This window comes from Phytophthora ramorum (genome assembly GCF_020800215.1).
Source record: "Phytophthora ramorum isolate Pr-102 chromosome Unknown Phyram_PR-102_s0003, whole genome shotgun sequence".
NCBI classification, from domain to species: Eukaryota; Oomycota; class Peronosporomycetes; order Peronosporales; family Peronosporaceae; genus Phytophthora; species Phytophthora ramorum.
The window spans coordinates 826934-854757 of NW_027150649.1; the positions used below are offsets into that span (position 1 = coordinate 826934).

Sequence of the window (27824 nt, forward strand, 5' to 3'; positions counted from 1 at the left end):
GTCATCCATTTTTCGAGATAGTGTTCATTATTTTAGCATAGCCCTATCCGCCACACCAGGGAAGTGTGGTGTGCGCCACATTCCGCCGCTTCCGCCACATTGACTCGGAGCTCCCCTCCATACGAAGCTTGCACGACGATGAGCGGCGGGGGATCGACCGACTGGCACTCGGCAGCCGACCGCCTAGCACTCTTCATGCAGCGCTACGCCGTTCCCGACGACAAAGTGGCGAGGCATCTCGGCTGGCCCGTGGAGAAGCTGCGTGCGTATCTGACTCCCGAGGCACGGCGGCTTAAGGCCGCGTCCGACGTACGTCCGCGCGTGTCAATGCCAGGCTCTGTACGTGGTTGCTAACCACCTCGCAATTGGTTTTAGATCGCAGACACGGCGGTGGACAAGCTGCTGATGAGGTATCGCGTGGCGCTGGCCCATCAGACGCTCAAGAGCGCAGCGACCAAGCCGCTGATGCCGCTGGACGGAGGTTCCAGACGATCTACGGCGCCCACGCAGGTTGGAAAATGTTGAGGAAGCTGTAGCAGGAAGGAGAGGCAGCTGACGGATCTGGTTGTGGTGCTGAGTGTAGTTTGGACGCAATGTGGGGGACAGGAGGAGCATTATCCATGCGGATGCGACGCCTGCGCAACTGGTTGGTTGAACGTTGGTGGGTTCGAGAAGTGAGTTGCAACGTGCTAATGGGTGTATTTGCAGAAGGCGGCGGAGGGGGATCAGATAGCTACAGGCAATAGGAAGCGGAAGCGGAGGGCAATCGTACAGCCTCTGGATGCTGCAGATACAAAGTTGAAAGCTGCTACGCCGAAGGAGGAAGGGAAAATATCGGATACAGGGTCAACGAATGATCAGCTTGATGTACGGAAGCCGCGGCGACTGGCCAAGACGGAGCTCATCTGCCCGATTCGCCTCGACGTCGATTTGGATGGCGTTCGGTTCCAGGATACATTCCTCATCAATGCGTACGTCTACTGGCTTTACTGTGAAGCGTTGCATTGCGGTTTACTCACGCTGCTTGCTTTATGTCTGCTGTTTTACAGCGCGCTGACTACGTGCTCACCTGAAGCCATTGCAACTCAAATTGCCCAGGACGAAAAAATGGGTGATAAACTCAAAGTGCGTATATTACATTGCTTATGACTCGATCTTTACTGCATATACTAATGTTGCTCTTTTTCCATTGTGTAGGATGCTATCGCCGAAGCGATTCGACGACAAATTTTGACTTTTACCTCTTGCCTGAGTACCGAGCCCAAGAGTGGGCGGCTATATCCTATCTACTTAGATCTCATTATCGACGGCTTCTCCGTACGTTATGTCGCTTAGCTGGACACGTTATTGATGGCGCTTTTGACTCGCTAACCTAATTTCCATGTGTATAGCTGCGTGATCAGTTCGAGTGGGATATTTCAAACGACAGCGCTGCAGCCCAGGCCTTCGCTAGCACGGTATGCCTAACGTACTAGAACCTCGTGCCAGTACAAATGATCAACTAACCGATAGTATGTACTTGCAGCTTTGCTCCGATTTGAACATGCCCAAGCGCTTCGAGCCGGCGATTGTTTTCTCAATCTTCGAGCAAGTGACAGCCTATCGAATCGCACTGAGCGGACGTAAATGGATTGGAAATAACCCCTTCCACGTTAAAGGCACTGGTCTCACGCTACCAACGTCAGGCTCAGGATATATCGAGACGATGCCGCCTCTTGACGACGTCATTCGTGAGACGAATGATGCAAGTAAGTTTTATTGTGATTTGTGCTGTTTCTCTGTTGTGTGTTTGAATCATGTAACAATAGACCTCACTGAGCAATGTTTTATTGTGACAGAATTGTGGCAGCCCGTACTGAGTGAGCTGTCCAGAGAAGAGAGGACATATTTATCAGCGAGATTTACTGCTGCTCGAGCGTACGTTCACTTTCGAGATGATTTTGCGAGTTGTGGTCTGTTTTTTTTTTTACACACATGCGATTCCTGCGCTCGTTATACAGGCCAACAACTTGGAAAAGTACTCCGATAGTCTCAGGAGCAAATGGTCGGTCAAAACGGCTTCCGCGAATAGTGGCAAAGGTACGCCTCTTTGGATATTCAACGACCTGTGTCCATTTACTTCAACTAACAATTCATTGCATTCGCAGGAAAATCGCCTTCCGCGACCAATCAACCCGTTCATCGTGTACTGCCAAATGCAAAAAGAGGTATTGGGCAAGACACGTCGCTCTGCGTCCGAGACGAGAAAAATATTTGGCGATATGTGGCGCAAATGCACGGAAGAGGTATGGTAACTTTCAGAGTCTTGCCATCGACCTCTTCTTATACGGTGGCTGCTGGGTGGAAATTTGTGGTGATCAGGAAAAGGAGTACTACGGGCAAATGACGGAGGTCGAAAACGAGAAGAGGCGCCGGGACCACGTCATGGAAATGCGCGACCGCGCCGTTGCCGAATGGGAAGAGGACGAATCTCGTCGGAAAGGACTGCTGGCCTCTACTACCTTGGAGGCGTCTGCAGAATACTTCCGTGGTCTTTTGCTTGAGGTAAGCGGCCTAATTTGCTGCACATTCATGTTAAATGGCTAATGATGCTGATATCATGTTACCAAAAAAATACGTGTACGTGTGCAATTAGAACTACATGAGCGAGCGGCACGAAGTAGATACGAATAGAGAAGAAGAAGCGGCCGAGACTGGCGAAGAGGACGAGGACGAAGAGGCCTAGAGGGTCAAAATCAACCGCTGCACGAGTGAATTCCACATCGAAACGGAAAGCGCAAAGTGAGCAGACATAATAAAACACCGCGATGCTCTAAACAGAGTCGCGTTGACTCCACCTATGGTGCTGAGCTGTACTTCATTTTCAAGTTGCTAATCCTCGTCGTTGACTGCTCGACTCAGCCCAGCTAGCTAGCTATCATCGTAACGTCAGTTCAGGTGTAGATCTCAATGCCTGTTGCTTCCAGGATCTCGGAACGTAGCAGCTCCATCAACTCGCCCCTGTCCCGCGTGTTCACCCAGTGACCACTCTCTCCATCATACTCGTAGCGACGAGGTCCACTGCATGTAGAACAAAAAGCCATCAGTCTCTATGCATATTCAGCACAGTAAGCTTAGCTTCGCACCTGACCGGCGAGGACCACCAGATCTGCCTGTTGGGTACCTGGCGATTAATCACCCACGTGCCGTGCTCGCCCAAATCGATCTTCAGAACTCCTTGCTGTTCCACGGAGCATCAAAGCGTCAGTGTTCTGCTCCTCTTATTGCTATTGATACAATGCACTGCAACGTACGGAGAACATGACGTCGGACTCCTCGAGCATTTCCTCAATGCCGTCCAGCCAGCTCTGGATCTCGTGCAGCGTCTCGTCCGCCAGCTCCATGAACTCGTGTTCCGTCATGCTCGGAGGAGCCACCGGCGCATCGGAAGAGAAGTGCGCGGCCAGCGACGGGCTGCGACACGGCGTTGTCAGTACAATACTGGATCTGTACAGCCCTGGCACAACAGCCAGAGCCTTGAAACTCGCGGCGGACGCGTGGCGAGACGCGCAGTGCAGCGAAGAGAGAGCCACACGACGCAGCATTCTGGTGGCTTGAGCGCGTAGTGCAAAGTGAGACGTGCTGGCCCACTGTATATTTTGCACCAATGGAAGGACATCGCTGCCGGATTTATGGCCAGTGAAATGCGAATTATAAAGATTTGATCCATTTTCACGAAAATGGCCAAGAAGCGACGTCATGCGGCGCCGACAGCACAGCGTGCGTCTGCGGCAGTGAGCCGAGATGCTCCAGTTGACCCGGAGGCTCTCGAGAAGTCGATACAGACGTTGCGCACCATTTACGGTGGATTAAGTGAAGAGGTGGTGCGAATCCCGTCGAGGTTGGAGCGAACTTTGCTGCTGCACAGTCTCGTGGCGCTCGTCGTGCAAAATGCGCTCATGGTAGCTCAGGTATCGGTCATAATAATCGTAGCTGAAGGTTTTGCAGCAACTAAATATGGTGATTTGGGTCTTACGTCCTTTTGTAGAGTGTGTCGACTGCTCAGATTACGTTGGTGGCTGGCACTGCAGTGTGGATGACGAGGAAGAACTTCGTGACGATGTTGCTACCACATGTTGCTCTTCGAGGCAGCAGTCAACGAGAAGTTTTATCAAGGATTGCAATTGTAGTTCTAGCGTTGAGTGCGTTGGGGGCTGCATTTTACCGCGTCGAGATGCAACTGACCACGGAGCAGTTTCTGCTGTTCGTCATTGTGTGAGTAAAGCAATGGCACAAAGAGGGTTTGTAGCGCCAAGGTAGTATTCGTGCTCATCGTGTTTGCCGGCTTGTCACTCCTAGATTTCTGCTGGATGTTGCATCGATCCAGCTTGTGGGGGCTGCTAAGGGCCGGCTTACTCGAGGACAGATTGCCTTGTCCGCGGTTGAAGTCACGTTCTTGGTTGCGTGCTTCTCTACTTGTCTGAACTACGTAAGGCCTGATATCTGCGGCAGTAGTTTGTGTGTGTGTGTGTGGGGGGGGGGGGGATCTAACGTTCTGAGTTTGCTTCCAACGCAGAAGAGAGGATTGATCTACGATCAATCAGCTTTCGTGCTCACAGCGGCGACAGTCTTTGTGCACACGGTAGTGCTGCTCTCTGTGAAGTATGTGGTGCTCCATTGCTTCAACTCGGACACAAATGGCGCATTTAGGAAGACGCGGCAGCGTGGAGCTAAGTTGATGCAGGGCATATTGGAGGACATCGACCGCGATCAACTTTTGGTGGAGCTGACAGGGACCTCAAAGGTATGGTTGAAAGCATATGTAGGCTGCTCAAGCTGAAGCGGGTTCTGATGCGACCCGTGTGTCATCAGAAAAAGAAGACGAAGAGCAAGGCTCGAGCAAGCCCTTCGAAAGCCAGCAGCACGGACGATGGCAACTCAGAATCGTCACTGCAGCCAAGACACTCGGTGCTCAAGGAGCCACGCGTGCAGCTTGCAATTTTGACTCTGGTCCAAGCGCTGCTTCTGCTGTTTCAACTCCTGCTTTCGACGTTTGTCCTGTTTTCATGGGAGATGATGAGGTACGTCGTTGACGACAGCTCTTCGCTCACCCTAGTACTGTGCTTATTTGACGCGTCCTTCTTTCCTTATTAGTGCACTAATGCTCAGTAGCTCCCATGTGCTGTGGACACTCGGCCAAGTGCGACGAAAAGTGCTTTCGTGCAGCACGATCACATCAGCGGATCAAAAGCTAAGGAGCGAGTAATGTTGCTACGTAAAACGGATAGTGTTTACTGTTATACTACGAAGTACTTCTACTCTTGTGCAGCTACACTACACCATCGTTTGGTTCTAACTGGAGGACTCCCGACTCTTCTCCTCTGCTTTTGTAGCGGCTGCGCAACAGTCGTAGTACCGCTTGATAACTCCCGCGCACTTGCTCTCCTGGTAATTGCGGCGCTGCAGACAGAACTGGATGGCACACGCCTGCTTCTTGCATTCGCGTTCGCAGAGCCCCTTCTCTTCGGCCATTTCCAGCGGTCCTGCTGATTGTGAGGCTGTCGGTCAAGGATATCAGCCAACGAGATTGAACGAAAATTATCGCAATAAAGACTCGTCGAAAGCAAGATGGAAGACGAATGCGATACGGTAGCGCAGGTACGAATGAACGCTCCAGTAAATTATGAAGATATATGCATGACTGTCTGCCTCACGCCAAGGACGACCGCCAACACTCGTAACAAGCACAATCAAGTCCAGAGCATGCCAGCCACGGGAGTTGAAGCCTACATTGCTGTGTCTGACTTTGCTCACGTCTACTACCGGACGCTTGATCAGAAGCTGAATAGAACTCTTAGACGGTCGTGTCCTCTTCCTTGATCGTCGTGGCCTTGGCGGACGGAGTCTCCTCAGGCGGCGTGTAGTCCGGGACGCCGCGCGTGAACGACGGGTGCTTGGTGATGACAAAGTAGTTGAAGTACGCGTTGGTGAAGCCAGCGAGCGACACGAGCACGCCGTAGACGCCGCACATTCCGAACGGGAAGATGGAGATCCTGCAGCGACAAAGCCAACGTCAGTTTAAAGCTTCCCCCTAAAACTCTAACCGCTAGGGCAGAAGATTGGGCACGTACATGCTCAAGAAGAGACACCGTCCCCACGGGCTGTACATGAAGCCAAAGCTGCCACGCAGCAGCTTGTCAATATACGCCGTGCGCAGCTCGTAGCCCACCAAAATCAACGCAAAGAAACTGCACGCAACACCCAATAAGTCAGACCACCACAACAGCGTCAATGAGTTCAAACCCCCGTCGTACATGGTGTAGATGACGGAAAGAGCATCCGCCATGACGGAGAACGCCGAGTCCGACTGGATCACCTGTCCAACGGCCAGTGCGATCATACAGCCAGCCATCGTCAAGTTCACGATGCGCATGGCCGACAGCACGCCAGACACCGACGAGCCCATGATGCTGCGGCAAGTAACAGCAACAAAACAAAACAATTCCGTCACAAAGATGGTCAAAACAAATAAATTCTGCAGCATGGGACTCACATTTCTCGCGTCTTGGCCTTGATCTCCTCCCACACTTCGCTGATGGAGATGGCGTTTGCCGTGTCCGTCACCTTGTCGGCCGCGGACGGCGGCGGGGGCGGCAGCCTCAGGTCCTCCGGGTTCAGTGGCGGCAGCTTGCCATACGTGGTGCTGCGTGCGAGAATAATAAGTTAGCCAATTATATATATTCTCCCCTGTGCGGTGGACATACTCGGTGCCCAGGGGTCCGGCGTTGAGCACAGTGCCTCCCAGTACAGAGGCGGTAGCTTCGGTGGTCATCCTGCGAATGCTGTCTCTCGGTGTGTACGCACACACGCGCGCGGTGGAGCAAGAAGAGGTGGTGGGTGCTGTACCGCGGGCTCGGGCGCTTCTTCCTTTGCCGGCTTCTGCAAAATTTCCAGGGGGATAGGGCAGGACAGAAACACAATCCAATTTACAATTAATTGAGCAAATCCGTAATTGCCGCCATCGGATTTTGAATTTTGAACTGCTGACTGGATGGACACTTTAGACGCTTGCATGTGTGTGGGAGCTTGCGCAGATTAATTAACATTAGATACTACGTAATAACTTAGTTGTGCTCGACGGGGCTTCATATCTGCTGGCAGTTGCCCTCGGGCGTGTCGATGGACGACAGCGACGCCGTGGACGCCGTGGAAACGCCGCTGCACTCGCTCATACTCCTGCTCTTGCGCGGGGTGCTGGCCACCTCCCTCGCCAGGGCTATGTGATTCCTCCGTTTGAGCGTCTCCACGCGGCCCTTCATGGTCTCGACCTGCCCTAGCCACCGCTCGTCCTTCTCAAAGTCTAGCAACCGAGACTGCGAGCCCTCGATCCTGGTGACGAACGCGGCGTAGCTGGTGCACGGCGCCCGCACTCGCACGGAAACGGGCGTTGGCGGAAGCATGTGCAACGGCTGGCTGTTGTCGCTCGAATTAGAGGATGATGTGCGGCTTCGGGACGCGTCATACACGGAGGGCTTTCTCACGGAGCAGGCTGCGAGGTGGAACTCACGCGATTTGGGCTGCGGGATCTTGCTCAAGTGCAGCGACGTGCTGCTGACTGCCAGGGCCTCGTTCACGTCCTGATTGCTTGTGTGGCTGTCCTCCTCCTCCTTTGCCTCCTTAAGATGGGGCTCTGCATCGTTCGAGGCAGACTGATTGAGGACGAGACGCACGGTTTTGGCCGCCACGGGCATCGGGGGCTCCTCGACCACCGCTAGTCCGTCGTAATACGTCACCAACCCGCAGACGTTGCCGCGTCCCGGGGACTCGAGTGCGCGGGCGGGCGAGTCCCCACCCGCGGAAGTGGCCATGCTCTCAAACATCTCCACGATGCTGCGTACGGTCATGCTGTCTGCTGCCGCTTCTCAGTCTTCTCTATCTGCGAATGACGAATGCTCCGGAGAAAAAACTGCGCGTTGGAAGACTTCCGACACTGCTCACGACCGGGCGATGGGGTTCACGCTCAAGTTGCAGTCGGTGGCTGGAGTGGCGCGCTTTTGCTTTATGAGAGGCGAGCCGGAGATTGGATTGGCCACAAATCGCGACAGTGGGAGCAGAAGCCAGTTTTAGCCTGGGGTGGACCAAAAGTGAGTCTGCTGCTCGGCATAAGGCGATGAGGGCTGTCATCGCCCCTCCGCATTTTTAGCGAGCGCAGCGCCAGCAATTTTGCGAACCGAGGCAAATCCCCGCAGTCTCCTGTCGAGCTGACGAAGGCGAAGCTCCATCTGCCATCGGCGCAACAAGCTGGCCACATCTGATGCTCCCGTGGTTCAGCATATGTACACCACACCTATTTACGTCATATACATCATTTCATGTGCCGAACACGACAGTTATGTTTCCCCTCATTTTCAATCACTGCGATAGATCCCGACTACCGCGATGGAGTTGGAGGTGGGCGCGCACGTGGCCTTCGGTGCCGGCAAGACGGGCATCGTGCGCTTCATAGGCGAGACGGACTTCGCCAGCGGCGAGTGGGTAGGCATCGAGCTGGAGCGGCCCGAGGGCAAGAACAACGGAGAGCTCAACGGTCGCGTCTACTTCACGTGCGAGCCCAACCACGGGCTCTTCGTCAAGAAGTCGATGGTCAGGACGGTGCTGTCGTCGACCAATAGCAGCGCCAAGGCGCCGCTGAGCCGTCGGCTGTCCGGCGTGGGCAACGGCGCCACTCGTCGCTTGTCGTCGTCCATCCCGGCGCCTAGCAGTTCCGCGAGCTCCCGCGCGTCGGCACCCAATACGCGGGCGTCAATGATCACACCGACCAGTAGACCTGGTATGTCGACGTCGGCCTCGGCTGCTGCGAGGACGAGACTAACGCTGGACAGACGCAGCTCAATGGGCGGCGCATCGGCCGCGGGAAGCGGCGCGGCGTCGGACGACCAGCTGACTGAAGCCAGAGCCAGGATCTCCAAGCTGGAGGAAGAGCTGGAGCAGAAGAACAGGCACGTGGAACAGCTGAGACAGAGTGTGTCCGTGATGAAAGAGGCAGCAACCGCGAACAGTGAGAAGATTAAACTGCTGGAAGAACAGGGACAGGAGGAGGGAGTGCAGCAGGACGAAGCACTGGTGGATGCTGATGGAGACGAGACTATGGACGAAGCGATCGATGGTGAGGAGGAAGGTGATGCAGGTTTGTCCCCGCAGGAAGAGCTCGCGGAGCAGATTGAGATGATCAGGGAAGAGGCGGAAGAACATGTGCGCTCGGTGCGGGCCGAGTTGGAGGACCATATTACTGAGCTACAGGCCGAGCACGAAGAGCAGCTGGATGAACTGCGGCTTGAGAATGCCACGCAGGCTTCCGAGATTAAGTCTCTTGAAGCGGAGGTGGCGCAACAAAAAATACGCATTGCGGCGTTCACAGCTGCAGAGCAGAAGAAGGCTGAGGAGGTTGCTATGGCCGTGGCCAAGTCGAGCTCCGGTGCTCGTAAGGTGGAGACACTCGAGAAGCAGCTGGCTGAGCTTCAGGACATGATCGAGATGATGACCTTGGAAAAGGAGACCGTAGAGATGGACAAGGAAATCGCAGAGGAGCATGCTGAGGAGTTGCAACAGGAGGTGGAGAAGCTCACGGCTGCTATGGCACTGTCGGCCACCACGGGGCCTGACTACTCAGAGGGGTCTTCTGCGAGCAGTGGGGACTTGGCAGACGAGAACAAGAAACTCCGTGCTGCTGTGAAGACTTTGCACGAGCGGGCCTCTGAGGATAAGGCTGATCTCAGTAAGAAGCTGCGCCAGGCCCAGCGGGAAAATGCTGAGCTTGTCTCCCTGAGAGAGGAGGTGGAAGAACTGGTAAGAGAACGTTTGTGCGAGATCATTGAAATAACCCTGGTGCTGACACTATTTCCATTGAACCTGTTTTGCTTGTATAGACTACAAAGAAGAAGAACCTAGAAAGCGAATCGGAGGAGCTCAAGGAGATGTTGGACATTGCTAACGCGTATGAAACCATGGTGGAAGATCTTACCGAGAAAAACTTGACGCTGGGTGAGAAATTAGCGGAACTTGAGAACACGGTGCAATCATTGGAATTGTTGCGTGAGGTAGACCAGGAAATGGAGCATCAGCATACTGAGTATGAAGCGAAGCTCCGGGACGAGATCGACTCGCAGCGTGCATCACTGCAGGAATTGAAGCAGGCGGCGTTGGAGCAGAAGACTCTCCTTGAGGACAAGGAACGCACCATTGCACGCTTCCGTGATCTTGCACACAGTCATCGTGAGGAGATTGCACAGCTAAAGGCAAAACTTCGTGCAGAAAGCGGTGCAGTGGAATCTCTGAAGGATACAGCCCATCTGGCCCTTAACCAAACGATGGGGCTGCGCGCATTGGTAGCAGCTGCACGCGAGCATGAAACTGAAGCAGCCAAGCAGAAGATCATCGCTGAGCAGGCTAGGCTGGAGAATTCATTTCTGCGCACCGTGGTGCCCAGCTCGATTTTCTCAGAAACTGACCAAAAGGTTCTTCGAGTTCGATTGACTCTTGGACGAATTGCTGGCAAATCCGATATCTTGCTGCAACACTTGAAGAAGGATCTGGACACCGTCGCACAACAAAAACCAAGTGGTCCGCAAGAGAACGAAAAGGACGACGGAGTGCTAAGCGCAGCCATGAGCGTAGAGCAACTTGTCCTTGGCGACAAACTGGCGGCAATCTCGTGCCAAGCCAAGGAGGATTTGTTCATGCTTGAATGCCATTTGACTACCGAAGACGAATTTGCTCAGGGCTGCTCGGCGCTGGACACTTCGCAGACGACGGCATTGGAGAGTGTGCTAGACTCGGCGTTGTCTGCTTTCTCCGAAGGTGCTTTGCTGAATGGTATCCGCGGTGGCGGTGACGTTGCGTCACTGTATGATCGCCTCGTGCAGACCTCGGAGGAATGGCACACTAGCCGAGTTGCTCAGATTGCTTCATCAGTGGGCTCAGAGAGTTTTGGTGCTCGCTGTGCAGTGGTTAAGTTGCGTGCTAGGAAGAGTGTGGCCAAGTTGGCGTTCTCGATCTCTGCGATGGTGACCTTCCTGCGCACCACGAAGAGCCTGCTTGCGAGCGCAGAGATGCCCGATGACGCCCAAACGGCTGCGCTGCGCACGGAGCTGATGCCAGTACTGGACAAGTGTCTGGGAGAGCTGCTGTCGGTGCTTAATGTGGCACAACTGTTTTACCGCCGCGCTGAGATCGATTTGGCAGCCTCGGACGATGACCTTGACGGTCTTGTGGCTGCAGGTGGTGAAGTTGTGGCTTCTATTCAGAGCTACGCTACTGAGGCACAATTGCTGTCGAGTGCGCTGCAGTCGCAGCTCGACCACATCGGTTTACTCGAAAACACCAAATCAGCAGATGAGCTGGTGCAGTTTGCGCAGCAAGCTGTGTACGACCACACTGTAGCCTTCAAAGAGAAGCTGGCATTGTTGTTCAAGCTGGTGTGCCGCGGAGCCTTCACCGATGCGGTGGCTCCTCGTATTCGTAGCGAGCATGCCGATGGGGCTAACGGCCGCCCGCAGTGGCACATTCGTGCGCAAGCCATCCACCAAGAGTTGGTGGATGCATCAACCCTCCGCAGCAACCTATCGGAGATGACAGAGCTATGCAACGCTCTACACCAGCGTATCCGTGAGTTCGAGCGCGCTGACAGCCAACATCGTGTGGTGGCTCAGAAACTTGAAAGCCAAGCGCTTCAACTGACTGAGAGCGTCGCCGCTATGTCAAACGAAAAGACTCAACTCGAGACACAACTCGCGAAGGAGCGCGAACAGTTCGATGTTGCGTTGGACGAGTCAAACAAGGAGAAAACGTTGTTGAACTCCCTGAACCGAGACCTGCGTAAGCAGCTGAAGCGTTCCAGTGACGCTGGAAGTAGCGTGAAGGGTGGAAGTGGGGCTTCTGGAGGTGGTAAGGGATCGGCCATGGGCGCGGCAGATGCCGAGGCGTTCCGTCGGGCTTTTCACCAACTGCACACTGAACTGCACACGGCGCGTTCTACACTCGCAAAGGAGCGGTTGGAGAGGCTGCTTGGCCCAACCGCTGCGGTGAACACGCGCACTTCGCTGGCAAAGCCGTCGAACAGGTTGACGAACTCGCTGAAGGAGGTGGCAACGTTCTCACGGCAGGTGAAGGCTCAGCTGTCGATGCCGCGTTTGGTGGATCTGAAGCAGGCTGCTTCGTCCACCGGGTCGTCCGCGCATGCTCAGCTCATGGCTGAAAAGCTGCAGCAATCGCGCGCACAAAGAGATCTGACCGCTCTTCGTGAACGCGTAGGCGCTGCGATGCGTGAAGACGGTTGGGGACAAGATGTCACCAGCGCCATCACTCGTGGCGAGAGCGTGTTCGGCTGGCAACCACCGGAGATGGAGCGCCCGCCAGTGCTTCTTGGACGTGTGAAGTTTGGTGGTAGTACCGTCAGCAAGTCACAGTCCGTGCAGCTCGTGTTGAACCACTCCGAAGTGCAGCATCTGTCCAAGGCGCTGGTGTGCTGAGTCAACGTCACATCGAACAAAAGAGAGAGGAAGGTGAGAAGGCAAGCAATTTGAGTTGAATGTAACAGCACTTGATATACCCCCTAGCGAGGGGAGCTGGCCTTGCTCCGGAGGATTTCTTGCCGCAAAGCATTGATCAAATCAAATCGAGAGCTGCTGCCCAGTCCAGACATGGTCTGTCTGTGCAGCTCTCAAGTCTAACCATTGCTGGCCGCACGCATTCGACAGCCCGTTGTTCGCTGCTGATGAGCTACCCGCCACATCCAAAAATGCTATTCTTGACGAACCTCCCAGCGCGGATGTAAGGCTTGAGGAGAATGCTACGTCGACTCGAGGGCTGCTCAACGGATGTCACGTCACGCGACCTGCATGACGAGACTCAAGTTTGCTTCAAGACAAGACGTAAGCAGAAAAGTTTACTAGTGTCGCCGTGTGCCTATCTGGAGGTGGGGAGGGTTGCATGGTGATAGCCGTTATTAGCCCCTTCGGACTCGGTAGGCTACCTATAGGACGCCCTTCGGGGGGTTAATTTGTATCGATCTTCTTAGAGCTCTGCCGACCATACGCACAATCCTTGCACTCAGCATCATGGGCATCGGGTCGTCTCGCCGCTGGGACGGCTCCAGCGTGCCCTCACAGAAGGACAAGGTGGCGATCGTGACTGGCGCCAACTGTGGCATCGGCTTCGAAGCGGCCAAAGCTTTGGTGACGCACGGGGCCCACGTGGTGCTCGCGTGCCGAAACGAGAGTCACGGTCGTCAAGCTGAGGCATCGATCCGTCAGGCTCTGAGCCAGCCGGGCGGTGAAGCTGTTGGCGAAGTGGAGTTCATGCTGGTGGACTTGGCCGAGGTCACCAGCATCCGTGACTTTGCACAATCCTTCCGAGCCAAGTTCGATCGGCTCGACCTGTTGATAAACAACGCCGGAGTGGCAGTTCCGCCGCCGCCGCATCATAACTCGAAAGGCTTGGAGTGTACCTTTGCCATCAACCACCTCGGCCACTTTTACCTTACGAGTTTGCTGTGGGACCTGCTACGACGGTCGAGGACGCAAGCTCGCGTGGTGAATGTCTCAAGTGGACTGCATCACGCTGCCAAGTTGGACTTCGCTATGATGGGGCACACTCCGGGCAACAGCATGAGCGACTATGCCGAGTCCAAGATGGCCAACGTGCTGTTCACATATGAACTGCAGCGAAGACTGCAACGTGCAGGTGTTGACAATGTTTTGTCCGTGGTGGTGCATCCTGGAGTCTGCCACACGGAGATCTGGAACAAGTACATCTGCACCAAGCTCGCGGGATGGCCATTTCTGCAGTGGGTGGCCATGTGGGCGGTGTGGTTGCTGCCGTTCCTCCCTCAGAAGGTTGGCGCACTCCCTACGCTGTACGCAGCGACCGTGGAGAGCGTGCGTGGCGGTGAAATCTACGCGCCGAACGGATTGATGGCTCTGAGGGGCTACCCGGCGTTGGATACGTCACACCCGGCCAGTCATTCTCTCGAGCATGCCAAGAAGCTGTGGTCGTTGAGTGAAGAACTGCTGGACGCCAAGTTCGAGGTGTAACGTGGCTGGAAGTGCGCAAAGTAAATTGGAGTAACCAGGGCACGACGTTGGCGAACTAGCGATTCTGAGCTCTGCCGACGACAAGTTCACTTGGAGTGAAGCGCGCAGTTGTAGTTATATGCGGTCACTTGCAGGCGACGCTTAGCAGCCTTTGCAATGTACTTGCTGGTTGATGTCACCTGGCAAGCGAACTTTCAGTGCTGGCGTTGTGTTACGCTGCTTGCTCGCACAAAGCTCGACAGCCCTCGGCATCGTTTCTGCATAGATTCGCTGACTGATATTGCAAAGACGTGTGAGCTGCTTGGAACCATGAGCGCAGCTTCATCCAACGGCATGCCATGCTGCTGAGCACTGGATGACCTGCTCCACTGGAGCCTCTAGCGCCGTTCAAAGCCGCAGCGAGCAAATCACACCGACGGGTCCAAAACGCAAGCTCCACCTCAGAACTTCTGAGTCAGAAGCAGAGGAGCTCCGATCTCGAGAATCATGGGTCTTGCTACAAGCACCGAGAGGAATTGGGACGGTTCGGCGATGCCGTCGCAGAAGGACAAGCTCGCGATCGTCACTGGCGCCAACTCGGGCATCGGCTTCGAGGCTGCGAAAGCACTGGCAGCGCATGGAGCGCACGTCATTCTCGCATGCCGCAATGAAGGTCGTGGGCGTCGTGCCGAAGAGTTGATCCGCGAAGAGATCGCCAAGCTTTCTGCCGACGTTGCTGGCTCGGTAGAGTTCATGCAGGTGGACGTGGGTGACCCCGCCAGTGTCTGCGAGTTCGCGCGTGCATTCCACGAGAAATTCGATCATCTTGACCTGCTGATCAACAATGCCGGTGTGTCGGTGCCAACCCAACGCCACACATTAAACGGTCTGGAGGCCCATTTCGCTATCAACCACCTCGGACACTTCTACCTGACGAGTTTGCTGCTTGACTTGCTGCGTCAATCGAAGGACCAGTCTCGCGTGGTCAATGTGAGCAGTCTCGCGCACTACTTCGCGTGGATGTACCTGAGCTTCTCGATGCTGGGACACACGCGCGGCAGTCTCCGCGACTACCTCACGTCCAAGATGGCCAACTTACTTTTCACCTTCGAGTTGCAGCGCCGCCTGCAGTCCGCGCAGGTGGAAAACGTGGTGGCAGTGGCGGCGCACCCCGGTTTGACACACAGCGACATCTGGAACCGCTACTACCGCAGCACATTTCCAAATTGGCTGGCCGAGATCTTCGTGTGGCTCTTGTCGTGGGTGCCGTTCATGACTTCGCAAATGGGAGCGCTCCCCATTCTGTACGCCGCGACCATGAAGAGCGTCAAGGGCGGAGAGTACTATGGCCCGAACGGATTCCTGCATATGCGCGGCTACCCTGCACTCGAGGCTGGCGCGAAATCGAGCCACTCACTAGAGAACGCCAACAAACTGTGGATGCTCAGTGAAGACACGCTGGACGAGAAGTTCAAGCTGTAAGGTGGCGGTGATGCATCTGTGACGCGCTCAAAAGTATTGACGAAGAGCCATTTTGATGCGATAACATACTGATTCAAGTTGCATGTTCCACCACTTCCATCCAATCACATCGTCTTATTGTCTTATCAGCCAATCACGGACCACTATTGACGAAATTGGACGCCGTCCAGTCGAACGAACTCCATTAGCATTGCTTCGTGGACAGACATCTCTTCCTACTACCTGCGCAGCCGCCATGAAGGTCAAGACGATTTCCCGCGTGGAGAAGGACTTCACGCAAGAGGTGCAATCCGACAAGCTCAAGGTTTTCCGCAATTATGACCCGGCGCTCCACCCGTTCGAGCGTCCGCGCGAGTACACGCGTGCTCTGAACGCTGTGAAGCTCGAGCGCATGTTCGCCAAGCCGTTCGTAGGAGCTCTGGACGGCCACTGCGACGGTGTGACGGCGCTAGCTACGAATCCCAAGAGTCTGGTGGCGTTCGTGAGTGGTGCGGCGGATGGAGAGGTGCGCGTGTGGGACCTGCCCCGCCGCAAGTGCGTCTGGAACGTGTACGGCCACCGCGGCTTCGTGCGCGGCTTGGCAGTGACTCCCGATGGCAACACATTCTACTCATGCAGTGAAGACAAGACGGTGAAGCAGTGGGCACTGCGTGTGAAGGAAGAGGACGAAGATGTCCCGACGGCGCTGGCCACCTTCACTTCCAAGGAGCCATTCCTGTACGTGGTGGATTCACAGAGCTTGTTAAGAGGAAGCTGCAAGTGCCGAGGTAGTGACGTTCTGTGATTATTTAATTTGTGTTTGGTAGCGGCATCGACCACCACTGGTCTCAGAACATGTTCGCGACGTGCGGCTCCAAGGTGCAGGTATGGGATCCGTCGCGCTCAACGCCCACGCACGAGTTCGCGTGGGGTGCTGACTCAATCAACTCGGTGCACTTCAACCCGGCAGAGGCGTCACTGCTGGCATCCACAGGTTCCGACCGGAATATCACGCTGTACGATATCCGCGTGGCGTCTTCGATGCGTAAGATCGTCATGGAAATGCGGTCCAACGCGCTGGCATGGAACCCCATGGAGCCCATGAACTTCACAGTCGTAAGTGTCTTGCACCTGTGGTAGATGTCTGCTCGGGCTTTTCTGGAGGTGCTAATGCTGGCGTCACTTTCTCGTTTCTTCCAGGCCAACGAAGACCACAACTTGTACACATTCGACATGCGCAAGATGAACCGCGCGATGATAGTGCACAAGGACCACGTCTCGGCAGTGTATGTACTACCGATGAGTCAGGTTCCCACAGTGGCCAAAGTGATGTAGAGTCTAACGAGTCTTGCGTGACGTGCTTGCGCAGTATGGACGTGGCGTACTCCCCGACGGGTCGGGAGTTTGTGGCGGGCTCGTATGACCGGACGATCCGCATCTTCAACGTGCGCTCCGCTAAGAGCCGCGAGGTTTACCACACGCAGCGCATGCAGCGGTACGTCTTGACTTCATTTTTGTCGCGACCTTCCCGCTAGTCGATGAGTCGGACGAAGCAACCCCCGGCGCCTCATTGACAGGAGTGGCACCAGCCGTTTCGCTGCTAGCGTGGACGCTGGCGTCAGTGAAGGATCGGCAGCAGGGAAACGCTGACAACTCGCTCGAGCTGGGAAGCCGCGGCCGCTTTCTTATTCGCTTGGGGGTTGTCGGTATCGATGAATGGCTCACTGGCTTGCCGCTGCTTTCGTGCTGCCACCCTACAGGATCTTCTCCGTCAAGTTCAGCGCCGACTCGAACTTTGTCCTGTCGGGCAGTGACGACACGAACATTCGCATCTGGAAGGCCGAAGCGTCCAAGAAGCTCTCGAAGGTACGTCCGCTACTACCAAGTAGCAGGAGCTGTCGGTTACGCACATGTTTTTGCAACTCTGAAGTGGCTGACGTGGCGGGGACGCTCTACGGTTTTGGTCTCTGATATCTTCTACTTCTTGCGTTCGACTAGGTGAACCCGCGCGAGCGCCGCAAACTCGAGTACAACGAGTCGCTCAAGGAGCGCTACCAGCACCTTCGCGAGATCAGCCGCATCTCCAAGTACGTTGCTGCTGTTGTTGTTGTTATTGCTGCTGCGCTGCTCACGCAGAAGAGGCTCGAGAGGATGCGCCAAACATTATCGGTCCCACTAACGAATGGCGTGTTGGTTGTTGCGTCTTCTGCTGCGCGTTAAACGAAATCGTTGAACCAACTGCAGACACCGACACGTGCCCAAGGCCATCAAGAAGGCGGCGGGCGCCAAGCGCGAGGCCGGCGCCCGCGAGCAGAAGAAGATGGCGAACCGCCGCGCCCACGCCAAGGAGGGCGCCGTGCCGCACACCAACATCCGAGAAAAGGTCGTCGTCAAGGAAATGGAGTAGAGCGTCGCTGGAAGGCTGACGGACGGTTCCACCACGCGCGCTCCGGACCTGGCAGGACGGAGCGCTGGCCTCGATGGCTGCAGCGCTGGCCTCGATGGCTCCATGAGGCCAGGCCGCTTTCTACGTTCCGTCCGGTTCCCGTTGCTAACGCGCCTGGGGAATGTTCGCGGCTCAACTGCGGCAGTGTATATATCGGCGGTCGAATGTTGAGGGTAGCCATAGCGTAACGCCCAACAGCGGTTCTGAATTGTTTGATAAGCATGACAGACCTTCCGAGATCGTAGGTGGCGTGCGCGCCACCAGAGCGCCCTCATCTCGGCGTAGGATCCTGTCTGCCTCACCCTGCTGCTGGCGTGCCTCGTGGCGTGGTGGGTGGAGCGCAGTCTTTGGGGCCTCGGCACCCAGGTGCGCAGCAGCAATTCGCCGCCGTTCCAATGCTCGAGCGCGTTCCTGTTCCTCGGCAGCGCGTGGCTTGCTCACACAGCACTGCCCCTTCTCCTGAATGACGACGCAAAATTGCAATCAAGTCGCGCTACATCATCTTCATCAAGTTGAAGCGCTCGGCATCGTTTTCGCTGAGAAGCGGCAACAATCTGGACAATGCCGCTGCTCGGGCGGGCAGGCAAAAAAGAAACGAGAGGAGGGTGTCGAGACTGCGTCTTAGCGCGCACACGTACCGGCAGATCTGCGGACGCGTGCGCCTCTCTTGCATCTCGCAGATTAATCGCACGGCTTGAGCTCCGCCATAGCTCAAGCCATCTTGCCCATCCGACTTCGCTCGATGCGCTCCAGCGTTCAACACGCCACAACCATGGACGCATGTAGCTCGGACGCTGCTCGATCGAGGGCGCGGCGACCGCGGCGCTCGGCTTTGCAAATCGCCGACTTGATGTGTCCCTTTCAGTGACGAGAAATCTTGCCGAAAAGGGGCGCTGAGAGGCTGTCGACCGCTGCGATAATCGGCCGGAGCAAAGTGGAAGAGCGCGGCGAAAATAGGAGGATTTCTCTTTGGGACAGCTCCAGCAGCTGGAGCGCGAAACCAGTCACCGGCCCGTGAGCATGAGCCGGCATCTGGGGCTGTGAAATTTGCGCTCTGCTGGTTGCCTTTGCAGCGTAAAAGGAAGCGGCCGAATTTCGTTCGTTCCGGTTATGTAAATTTTCAGACGAGGCGCAGCCGCCCCTATATAGGAAATTACGATTCTAGCCAAAGCTCCTCTCCCTCTCGGCAACTGCAGTCGACGGTCTCACAACCGAAAGCACCTCGTACCCCACAGGCGGCGTGCGCGGTAGACCACACAAGGAGGGGAGCGGTAGCACAGGACGCAGACCAAATGAAGCCCAAGGCCTCCATGGACACCAAGACGGCACTGGAGCTGGCCGAGTCTAGCGAGTGGAGCGCGCTGGACCGCCTCGTCTCGGCGCAGCCCGAGCGCGCCGACGACATGGACGACTTCGGCATGATGCCGCTGCACTGGGCCTGCACTGACACGCACGTGCCTCTGCGCGTCGTCAAGAAGCTAGTGGACGTGGCCCCGTCTGCGCTGATCCACAAGAACAAAGGCGGCCTGCTGCCGTTGCATATCGCCGTCAAGGCCGCCACCAAGCTCGAGGTACTGCGCGCGCTCGTCCAGGCCGCGCCCGACGTCGCCACGTGTCTCTTTGAGGAGACCCCGACCGGAGAGACCCCCGCAGAGCTCGCCAGAGCCTATCAGCTCACGGACGACAAGGTCACGTTCCTCGTGGAGATGGAGGAACAGCTCCGGGCCGCCGGCAAAGCGCCCGACCGCCCGAGTGCCAGGTTTCAGGCCTTCTTGAATCAGCCCGGAGGCTTCCCGGACGACACGGCGAGCGTTAGCAGCTTCAAGAGTCTCCCGAACCTCGGCAGTGGCAGGGGAGGAGCCTCGCTGGATGATGAGTGGGCTAGCAGCAGATCAGCCGTGAACGCTGTGAGCAGCGCCCTGAGACTGCCGGATGGGCTCGCAGGAGTGCCCCTGCCACCGCGCTGGAGGCTGGACAAGCGATGCAACATCTGCCAGCTCAAGTTCAGCTACTTCAAGGCTCGTCACCACTGCCGCTCGTGCGGAGAATCGGTGTGTAGCACGCACTCGAACAAGCGTCTTCCCCTGCATCATCTGGGTCTCAAGACGCCGCAGCGCGTGTGTATCCTGTGCTACGACGATCTCCGTGAGAATGGCGCGCCGTCGGCTGTGGTGAACATGTACGGCCATGGACGGCACAGCGGATTGCCTCCGATGGAGCCCAACATGAGGCGGCAGGAGTCCACGCCGCTGCCAGGCGGAGCCAAGGGGGCAGCTCGACCGCCACTGCGCTCCATCAACAGCACAGTTTCGCTTACCAACACGTCCTCGAGCAGCCGCGACTCGGCATTCCAGAGCCCGTCAGATTCCTCGGACCGCTACTTCCACACTGCCACCACTCCGCGTCGCATTGTCTTGGATGACGGGAGCTCAGCAGACAACAATGCCGGCCAGGATCCCACCCTGACGTCGGACTTGCCGGTTGAGGACGAGTCTCGTCGACGCCCTCGTGCTTGGACAGACGTCGACTCGACCGAAAAGTATCAAGAGATGCAGGACCAGGTGCGCGATCTGGAGTCCCATGTGCAGGAGCTGACCTTGGCCAAGTCTCGTATTGAAAAGAAGCTGGAAGATGCAACGCGAATGGCTGCAGAGGCGAAGAAGGAGCGAACCTCGGTGGACGCCAACGTGGTTGAGCTCCGCGGTAACCGGATTATTGACATCAACCGCATCTCGCTGGATGATGACGATGAGGACGACGAAAACCACAACAACGCTAACGACAAGGCGGACGATTTTGACATTCAAGAAAGCAGGAACCGTCAGTACTCGGTTCAGGTTGAAAAGAAGCTCGAGCTGATCGAGGACAAGGAGGTGAACTTAGCGGAGACGTGCAACTACCTTGGACAGGTTTATCTGGATCGCGGCGAGTTCAGCAGCGCCGTTGTGGAATTCCGCAAATCTGTGGATGCGAACCGCAAGGATGTGGATGTGTGGATTAACCTTGCACGCGCCCTTCACGGCGCTGGCGAGTACTACGATGCTGAGATCGCGATCCGGCGCGCTCTCGCGCTCACATCCAAGAACTATGCGTCGCTGTCGATGCTGGGAAAGATTCTGCACTCGAAGGGCGAGCACGACAAGGCTGTCGAGGTATTCCGCGAGGCATTGAGCCTGATGGACCAGGAGGACGACTCAGATGATGATGTCGGCTCAATGACTGTCGGATGGTAAACGTATACTTTATCAAGCCAGACTCTCTCCATTATTTTGAGTAGCACGAAGCAAGAGAGTCTTTCCTCGACCAGCACAGCGCTGGAACTCAACACCAGACTACATGGTACTCGAGGCGACGGAAGCGAGTCGAACGCAGAGAGGCAGTTGGGATGCCACACGCTTTGTTATTTAGTAAAAGGAGCCCGAGGTCTCCCAGGCTACGACTGAGGGGTTGATCGAGAATCACAAGCAAGTACACTAGGAACAACCAGAAAATACAAGCGATTCGAGAAATACGTTCCTATGAACATCAACACCTTCAACGTGAAACTTTACTTACAAATTATCAGGTCCGGGTATTGGCATCTCGATTCTAGTACCCCACGCCAGCGTACTTGTTGAGCTGCACCAAGAGATCCTGGTACACGAGCTCATTGGCGTTCTCGGCCCACGTGAAGTCCAGGTGCGAGAATGCGTCGATGGATTGTTCATGCACGATAGTGCCGTCCGGAAGCCCAGATCGGAGCTGCTCGATGTCCGTGGACGTCGCAAAGGTGTCGGTTGCTCCGATGTAGAAGCCCGTGCGAGGGTAGACCATGTTTCCAACAGGGAATGCTGGAGGAGCGAAGGAGCCGTACTTGACCTTGTTCTCGCAGATCAAGGACGAGCAGAGACTGATGCCCAGAGCCTTGAGACAGCTGCAACCGTAGTCGTATTTGGCAAAGGTGTCGTCACGGATGCCTTGGGCGTAGTGAGCCATATTCTGGACGGAGGTTCCAGCAGGAGTTTGCGACAGATACACCGGAATGCGAGTAGCGTTGAGGTTGTCAGATGGCCCAGCAATGAGACCGATCGCCGAGTTGCAGATCTCGTCCACGTTCGTGCAGATGATGTTGGACAGCAACGTCTCGAGCAGCTCGGTGTGCGGCAAGAAGCTCGTGAAGCCCAGATCAAGGAACAGGACGTCCACTTTCAATTTGGCCAACGCCACGAAGAGCGCCGCCGTCGCGTGACCGGTCCAGGCTACAGGTGCGAGTGCACCAAAGTAGTCGACCACCTTCGCCACTTCCTGGTTCTCCGAAAACCCCACGAACGCTTGGGTGGTTCCTTCACTGTGACCGACGTAGCTAAGCGTAGAGCGGCCAGTAGTGTCCAGCACGTAGTTGATCATGGCTGGCAGGTCGTACAGACCCATATCCTCCCACGAGAATTCCCAGTAGGCGTCATCGTCCGTCGTCAGCGTCGTGTGCTCATTCGACCACGTCGTGCCGCGATTGTTGCCAAGCCACACGTCGTAGCCTGCGTCCGCGAGTACGTACGCCAGACTTTGGTTTCGGAAGTTCGACACGAACGTGAAGCTGCTGTCGAGCAGTCCGTGTTGCAGATGCACTGCAGGCTTGTTAGCGGCGGCGGTGGAGCTCGATTGACTCTCGTCGTACGTCTTGGGGATGCGGTACATTGTCAGGATGTATCCGTCGGAGGTGGTGACTTTGTGCGTCTCGACTTCGTAGCCCCGAGCCTCGATGATCTCGACGACACTCTTGCCCACATCCGGGTCCACGGTGGCTTCAACGACTTGATCCTCAGCGATCGCGGACGGTAAAACACTGAGCAACACTCCAACACTCAGGATTAAGCGGGCCAGACCTCGGAAGCGGAGCGAACTCATAGTGGCGAGCAAAAGGTGACAGGTAGAGCAGTAGCAGCTTGTCGGACACGACGTCAAATGCAGAATGAGCGATGGATTGAGACTTTTGATGGAGACCTCGATTTCCATGCTGGAGGTGAAGGTTGTGATGGTCCTTACGATGAAGGCAAAGGTGCTTGCGCTCGAGCATCACACGCGCAGAGACCAGGTGCATGCACACCGCCACGTTTCGATGAGCCCAACGTGACCGGTGCAACCCAAGCGGTGTTGGCGAGGACGTCTGGTGCAACGATGATGGTACGTTGAAGTCACCCAGCCATGTGGTCGCTACGTGGTTTCGCTAGTATGAGCGAGCGGGGAGAGGACTGTGACTGTGGCAAGATGGTGATCGTGCACCGGACGATTTGGATCGGACGCGACCCTGTCAAGTTAGGCCTGGCTGGTGAACATACTCAGCGCTGGAAGAAGCTTTGTACCTGTTCTCGAGTCTTCTGGCAACACGTTGATTGAAGTTAGCCTGCTCGTTGTCATCGTGACGTATATGTAGTTGCCTTTGATCGGGAACCCATCCTTGAAGCGGTCTGATCCGGTCCTCAGCGGTCACCCACTGTACCACTGCAGTCACGAGTGCAGCTATCTACATATGTATTGGCAAGACACCTTCACACTTGCTGGTAACGATCTTCACGGCGAGCAGCTCACGTCCGAAAGAAGCGAACCCCTGGTGGGGCATTGAGCAGCTCGCACAGAGGACGAGACTGCAGCGCTGAAGATTTGCTGAGAAGATGCAAGTCTGGCCATCAGCTTGAAGACGGTAGAGCTGTACTGTGCCGAGTGCAACTAGAAGGCGGTACTCCGCGAGCAGATTCACCAGCACGCTTGCTTCAAGCGGCCGTTGGGCTTTTCCCAAGCATCGGTGGCGATACCGCTGACAAGTGCTTTTATGCGTGACAGTATTTTTAGTGGTCGCGACAAGAACTCCAAGCACGGCGATGCTAATCTTGTTTAGAGCAGCTTCGTGACGGAAGTTGAGGCTCAAATACGTGCAGTAGGAGTCTGCCACTATTATTTTGTTACGCTTCCGGACCTTTCCAGCGCTGGCAATGGAGTACAGTCAGTCGAAGGTGCCTGGGTTTAACATTATTGGTACGAAGGTGCCTGTATGATGACTGAGTTGTTGTTTTCGTTGCTTGCAGTATGAAGGCAGCATGGAGTTTGGGCGTTATCACGGCCAGGGGGTCCTGCATCTACCCGACGGCTACCGATACGAAGGCGAGTTCCAGAATGGCGAGTTCCACGGCCACGGAGTTCTATTCTTCCCGGAAGGCAAGCTGGAAGGAGAATGGGCGTGCGGCAAGGTAAGACACCGCATTAGTGGCGATATGACGTGCTGGGCCTAACCTTAACGGATATGGTGTAGCAAGTGGAAGGATCCTTCACGTTCTCGGACGGACTGGAATACGCCCTAACAGGCTGGGGCTACTGCACGGATGCTGACCGACAGTACTACTCGGAGTCTGTGTCACCCCGAGGTATTCTCCCAGCCGGAGAGCTGAACTACTTTGATACCGGCATCAACCGCGTTGTGCCGCTCGGGTCGTACGATGCCGGCAACGGCATCTACACACCGTCAACCGGCCTTGTGTCGGCGTATAATAATCCGTCCGAGACGCGACAGCCCACGGAGCAGGAGAAGGAATGGATAATGACGAGAGCGCCTAAAGCCACCACCAAAGACATGTCTATCCATTGAGCACGACCAGCTAAAGCGATAGATGAGATTATCCCGCCTGCATTGCGGCGTTTACTTGAATCGTGACCCGCCTTGCGTTTGGCCCTACCTGATAGTGTGAATACTGTTGAGCCTGCTACTGTGCTGTTGTCTTGCTCAGGAAATCGTCGAAGTCTACACAAATTGCAGCAAGTATAACGTAGCGAAGTAGACTTAATTACCCACAGATCTGTCGTCACAAGGCATCTCCTACAACATACCATCATCCATAGTGGTGAGTGTGGAGCGAGGAGAAAGCATAGGTCGTGGGGCTGTAGCTGCGGAACCCGATGTCCTATCTGCATCCAAATTCAGCTCGGCCACACCCACCGAAAGTCCAGCAGTGCGGGCAGCACGCGGCGGCGAGTCGAAGGTCATCATGTCGTTCGTCTTGGTCTTGCTGCACTCTTCCAGGGTCTTCATTAAATTATCGTTCACCTTTTCATCACAAGCAAAATACTTATCAGGCCACCACCATCATTCATCCCATCCCAGTATGATCAAAAAGTATGTTCCACCACGTACGTTGAGGCACTCCTCCAGCGTGTGTTCGTCGATTTTGCCCATGATACCCCCTTCAATGAGCGTATTCATCCTTGGCTGGCATTGGCGCAGGAAGTCCAGCACGTCTTCCAACTGCTCTCCGGTCTGTCCACGGGTGTGCAGGTCCCTCAGCTGCTTGATCTTCTGCTGGACCACCTTTAAGTCGGCGTGCAGCTTCTCCAGCTGCTGCTCTCTCGTGCGTCCCCCAGCCACAGCAGCAGCTGCTGCATCTCCTGCATAACCCTCATCTCCAGTAGCAGCACCAACTGAAGCTGCGGACGATGGAGGCGTGAAGATCGGCGCGTCGTTCTCCACCTCCGGGAACGCGACGCCCTGCATCTTGAGCTGCCTGTACACGTCCTGGAACGCCTGCAGCTCGCCACCCTTGAAGGCGTCGGCCCATTGGCGGATCAGTAGCAGCGCTTGGTTCTGCACGTCTACGCCCAAGCTGCCGTCCGACAGCGCCGCCACCTCGCTCAGGAAGAGCCGCGACCCCACTTGGCAGTGGATTGCCGGCGGGCCATTCTTGACCACAGTCTCCGTCAGGATCAGCGCCAGCAGCACCACCTTTGGGCTGCCGCTCTGCAGTCGGCGCTGCAAGAAGCGCACGATGTCGTCGCATCTGGTATTTACATTTTTGGCTGTTATTTTACAATACCTTGTTTACAATTTACGTAATAATCACGTACACGGCGTGGTGCGCGTTGGCGCAGTCGCAGAGCGCCATGTTGAGCGCCCACTCGGGGCCTGTGAGCGCCTCGTCCGTCGCGCGCGCCACCAGCTCCTCCGCCTCCGCCACTTCCTGCGCGTACTCGGCCATCGTCTTCTTCAATTGCAAAGTGAGCCAAAATTACCACTTACGTACAGCCACAATATTCATGTATTTCACATCAACTTCCAGCTTGAAGGTAATTTTACAGCATAAGAGAACCGTTTACGACATGCTGGACTCACTGCTGCGCGCGCGGCTACTGTACGGCGCCGTGGCCATGTCGGCGGGCGTGTTCGTCTTCTCGTTCCTACAGGAGCGCGAGGAGCTGGAGGACCAGGAGCTTGCGTCGGCGGAGCGCCCCGTGTCGTCGGATCTCTTTTTCCAGGCCATGGAGAAGATGCCGCAGCTGTCGGCCCAGCAACGCCTAGAGATGCGGCGCTTTTGGCGCAACTTGACCAAGAAGCAGCAGCAGAGACGACTCAGCTTCAGCAGTGACGATGGTCTGGACATAGAGACGGATCTGCTGATGCGAGACGTGCAGCTCTTCGCGCAGGAGTACAAGCGCGTGTTTCCCGACATTTTCCCCGAGCAGCAGGTACTGGACGCGGCGGAGCGTGCGGCGGATGCGGCAGAGAAGCTGCCAACAGCGTGGAGCGGAATCGTGGGTAGTACCAGTACTATGATCGTGTCGACGGGTAAAAGATTGAACCATATCGCCAAGGACACCAAGGACGAGGTGCAGTTTGCCATGCATCGCACAGTTAGGAAAGTGCTGGAGAGTGCGTTGGATATTGTGGCGGCAAGATTGAAACAGGCGCTGAAAGATCCGGATATGCCGAGCTATCTAAAGGTGTGTAGTTAGTTTGATGGAAAAGAGGGGTAGATGAGTGCTGACTTGGGCGTTGTTACTATGCTGCAGACGAACATTGACATCGGCATTGAGCAATTCATGCCGGATGTCAAGATGGAGATTTTCCGCAAGACGCGGGATCTGTTTGGCCAGGATTCACCTACAAGTGCGCTGGATAAAAGTGCGAAGGACAAAAGTGGCAGCAGCGGAAGCGCGCCATCGAGCGGCCGGGGAGCTGTTGTTCCAGTAACCAATCCCAGGTTTGGCCTGTTCCGTCGTCTTCGCGGACACGTGTTACATCACTTGTTCCCTCACGATAAGACTATTTGGCGGTCGTTCAAGGACCCATGGTGGCTTGCATACACGGGTGTGGGGCTGTTGCCTGTGGCGGGCCAGCTGTGGTGGATTTTTCTGTTCATCGTCAAGGACAAGACGAACGAGCATCAATTGTGCCAGTTCATCGTAGGTTTCAAGGTGGCGCAGTTTATCACGCTTGGTATCATTCACATGATATTTGGGATCTTTATGTATGTGAAGTGCGTCGTGCAAGGCTCCATGCTCGCTTGCCAAAATGAGGGCGGCCCAGCCCTGAGTGAAGGGACAGTGTGCTTTTTCGTGCTGCAGATCGTGCTCGTTTGGGCGGCGTTTTTCCGCTTACCATACACAAAGCGACCGCAAGAGTCAACATTGTTCCGTACGAAATCAATGGAGCTGCGAGAACTGAACGTCTTCCACGATGCGTTTGGCAACGAAGTGCATTTGAATCGCGGTGGGTACCTCATGAAGTTCTGCGGATACGAGACAGTATCTTTCATCGTGATCATGGCTCTCGCCGGTCTCGTGCTCTGGCTGCCGTTCGAGTCGTGGCAGCGACAGGCATTATTTTACTGGATACGGACTGCGTACGGGCTGTTCTCGTTCCCGTTTCTGGTCTTTAAAATCCCAGTGTTAGCGAATGTGCTCATGCACACTCGGCAAATGGGCTACAACGAGCAGGGCGATACAGTCAGATTCATCAAGAAGCAGCTCGAATGAAAGCACCTCAAACAACAGAGTATGGACGTAATTTGGATTAATAAACGTATCGATGGTACCGCATGCAGAGGTTCTAGGAGGCGAAATATGCCATT

The 27824-nt window shown here is 55.6% G+C and overlaps 14 protein-coding genes across 14 annotated transcripts; 9 read left to right on the top strand and 5 right to left on the bottom strand.

Moving 5' to 3' along the window:
- Window positions 1-138: 138 nt before the first annotated feature.
- On the top strand, window positions 139-2725 carry KRP23_3413 (SWI/SNF-related matrix-associated actin-dependent regulator of chromatin subfamily B member 1; the record flags this gene model as incomplete). The annotated part of the gene is made up of 13 exons (XM_067888261.1): window positions 139-309; window positions 376-510; window positions 584-646; window positions 709-971; window positions 1050-1125; window positions 1198-1317; window positions 1392-1457; window positions 1526-1748; window positions 1839-1917; window positions 2001-2079; window positions 2148-2285; window positions 2362-2544; window positions 2636-2725. 13 exons carry the CDS (start codon window positions 139-141, stop codon window positions 2723-2725), a joined length of 1686 nt encoding a protein of 561 aa, XP_067747520.1.
- Window positions 2726-2933: 208 nt separating this feature from the next.
- KRP23_3414 (Frataxin, mitochondrial) lies at window positions 2934-3584 on the bottom strand (the record flags this gene model as incomplete). The annotated part of the gene is made up of 3 exons (XM_067888262.1): window positions 2934-3060; window positions 3126-3220; window positions 3294-3584. The coding sequence occupies 3 exons, from the start codon at window positions 3582-3584 to the stop codon at window positions 2934-2936; spliced, it is 513 nt and encodes a 170-aa protein (XP_067747521.1).
- Window positions 3585-3719: 135 nt separating this feature from the next.
- KRP23_3415 (uncharacterized protein) lies at window positions 3720-5245 on the top strand (the record flags this gene model as incomplete). The annotated part of the gene is made up of 6 exons (XM_067888264.1): window positions 3720-3950; window positions 4028-4254; window positions 4339-4468; window positions 4556-4783; window positions 4852-5060; window positions 5134-5245. 6 exons carry the CDS (start codon window positions 3720-3722, stop codon window positions 5243-5245), a joined length of 1137 nt encoding a protein of 378 aa, XP_067747522.1.
- A 588-nt stretch (window positions 5246-5833) lies between these two features.
- KRP23_3416 (uncharacterized protein) lies at window positions 5834-6811 on the bottom strand (the record flags this gene model as incomplete). The annotated part of the gene is made up of 5 exons (XM_067888265.1): window positions 5834-6032; window positions 6111-6227; window positions 6294-6449; window positions 6533-6682; window positions 6744-6811. 5 exons carry the CDS (start codon window positions 6809-6811, stop codon window positions 5834-5836), a joined length of 690 nt encoding a protein of 229 aa, XP_067747523.1.
- Window positions 6812-7124: 313 nt separating this feature from the next.
- KRP23_3417 (uncharacterized protein) lies at window positions 7125-7883 on the bottom strand (the record flags this gene model as incomplete). The annotated part of the gene is made up of 1 exon (XM_067888266.1): window positions 7125-7883. The coding sequence occupies one exon, from the start codon at window positions 7881-7883 to the stop codon at window positions 7125-7127; it is 759 nt and encodes a 252-aa protein (XP_067747524.1).
- Window positions 7884-8418: 535 nt separating this feature from the next.
- KRP23_3418 (Dynactin subunit 1) lies at window positions 8419-12506 on the top strand (the record flags this gene model as incomplete). Its single annotated transcript, XM_067888267.1, has 2 exons — window positions 8419-9825; window positions 9906-12506. The coding sequence occupies 2 exons, from the start codon at window positions 8419-8421 to the stop codon at window positions 12504-12506; spliced, it is 4008 nt and encodes a 1335-aa protein (XP_067747525.1).
- Window positions 12507-13094: 588 nt separating this feature from the next.
- On the top strand, window positions 13095-14069 carry KRP23_3419 (WW domain-containing oxidoreductase; the record flags this gene model as incomplete). Its single annotated transcript, XM_067888268.1, has 1 exon — window positions 13095-14069. One exon carries the CDS (start codon window positions 13095-13097, stop codon window positions 14067-14069), a length of 975 nt encoding a protein of 324 aa, XP_067747526.1.
- A 486-nt stretch (window positions 14070-14555) lies between these two features.
- Window positions 14556-15530, top strand: KRP23_3420 (WW domain-containing oxidoreductase; the record flags this gene model as incomplete). Its single annotated transcript, XM_067888269.1, has 1 exon — window positions 14556-15530. One exon carries the CDS (start codon window positions 14556-14558, stop codon window positions 15528-15530), a length of 975 nt encoding a protein of 324 aa, XP_067747527.1.
- Window positions 15531-15765: 235 nt separating this feature from the next.
- Window positions 15766-17916, top strand: KRP23_3421 (DDB1- and CUL4-associated factor 13; the record flags this gene model as incomplete). Its single annotated transcript, XM_067888270.1, has 7 exons — window positions 15766-16247; window positions 16337-16625; window positions 16710-16795; window positions 16879-17004; window positions 17270-17375; window positions 17508-17596; window positions 17754-17916. 7 exons carry the CDS (start codon window positions 15766-15768, stop codon window positions 17914-17916), a joined length of 1341 nt encoding a protein of 446 aa, XP_067747528.1.
- A 1331-nt stretch (window positions 17917-19247) lies between these two features.
- Window positions 19248-21188, top strand: KRP23_3422 (Vacuolar protein sorting-associated protein 27; the record flags this gene model as incomplete). The annotated part of the gene is made up of 1 exon (XM_067888271.1): window positions 19248-21188. One exon carries the CDS (start codon window positions 19248-19250, stop codon window positions 21186-21188), a length of 1941 nt encoding a protein of 646 aa, XP_067747529.1.
- A 355-nt stretch (window positions 21189-21543) lies between these two features.
- On the bottom strand, window positions 21544-22839 carry KRP23_3423 (Lysosomal acid lipase/cholesteryl ester hydrolase; the record flags this gene model as incomplete). Its single annotated transcript, XM_067888272.1, has 1 exon — window positions 21544-22839. The coding sequence occupies one exon, from the start codon at window positions 22837-22839 to the stop codon at window positions 21544-21546; it is 1296 nt and encodes a 431-aa protein (XP_067747530.1).
- Window positions 22840-22927: 88 nt separating this feature from the next.
- Window positions 22928-24571, top strand: KRP23_3424 (MORN repeat-containing protein 5; the record flags this gene model as incomplete). The annotated part of the gene is made up of 3 exons (XM_067888273.1): window positions 22928-23026; window positions 24015-24176; window positions 24239-24571. 3 exons carry the CDS (start codon window positions 22928-22930, stop codon window positions 24569-24571), a joined length of 594 nt encoding a protein of 197 aa, XP_067747531.1.
- Window positions 24572-24686: 115 nt separating this feature from the next.
- KRP23_3425 (TOM1-like protein 3) lies at window positions 24687-25952 on the bottom strand (the record flags this gene model as incomplete). The annotated part of the gene is made up of 4 exons (XM_067888275.1): window positions 24687-24724; window positions 24811-25027; window positions 25115-25754; window positions 25822-25952. The coding sequence occupies 4 exons, from the start codon at window positions 25950-25952 to the stop codon at window positions 24687-24689; spliced, it is 1026 nt and encodes a 341-aa protein (XP_067747532.1).
- Window positions 25953-26073: 121 nt separating this feature from the next.
- Window positions 26074-27729, top strand: KRP23_3426 (uncharacterized protein; the record flags this gene model as incomplete). Its single annotated transcript, XM_067888276.1, has 2 exons — window positions 26074-26694; window positions 26764-27729. 2 exons carry the CDS (start codon window positions 26074-26076, stop codon window positions 27727-27729), a joined length of 1587 nt encoding a protein of 528 aa, XP_067747533.1.
- Between the last annotated feature and the right edge of the window lie 95 nt (window positions 27730-27824).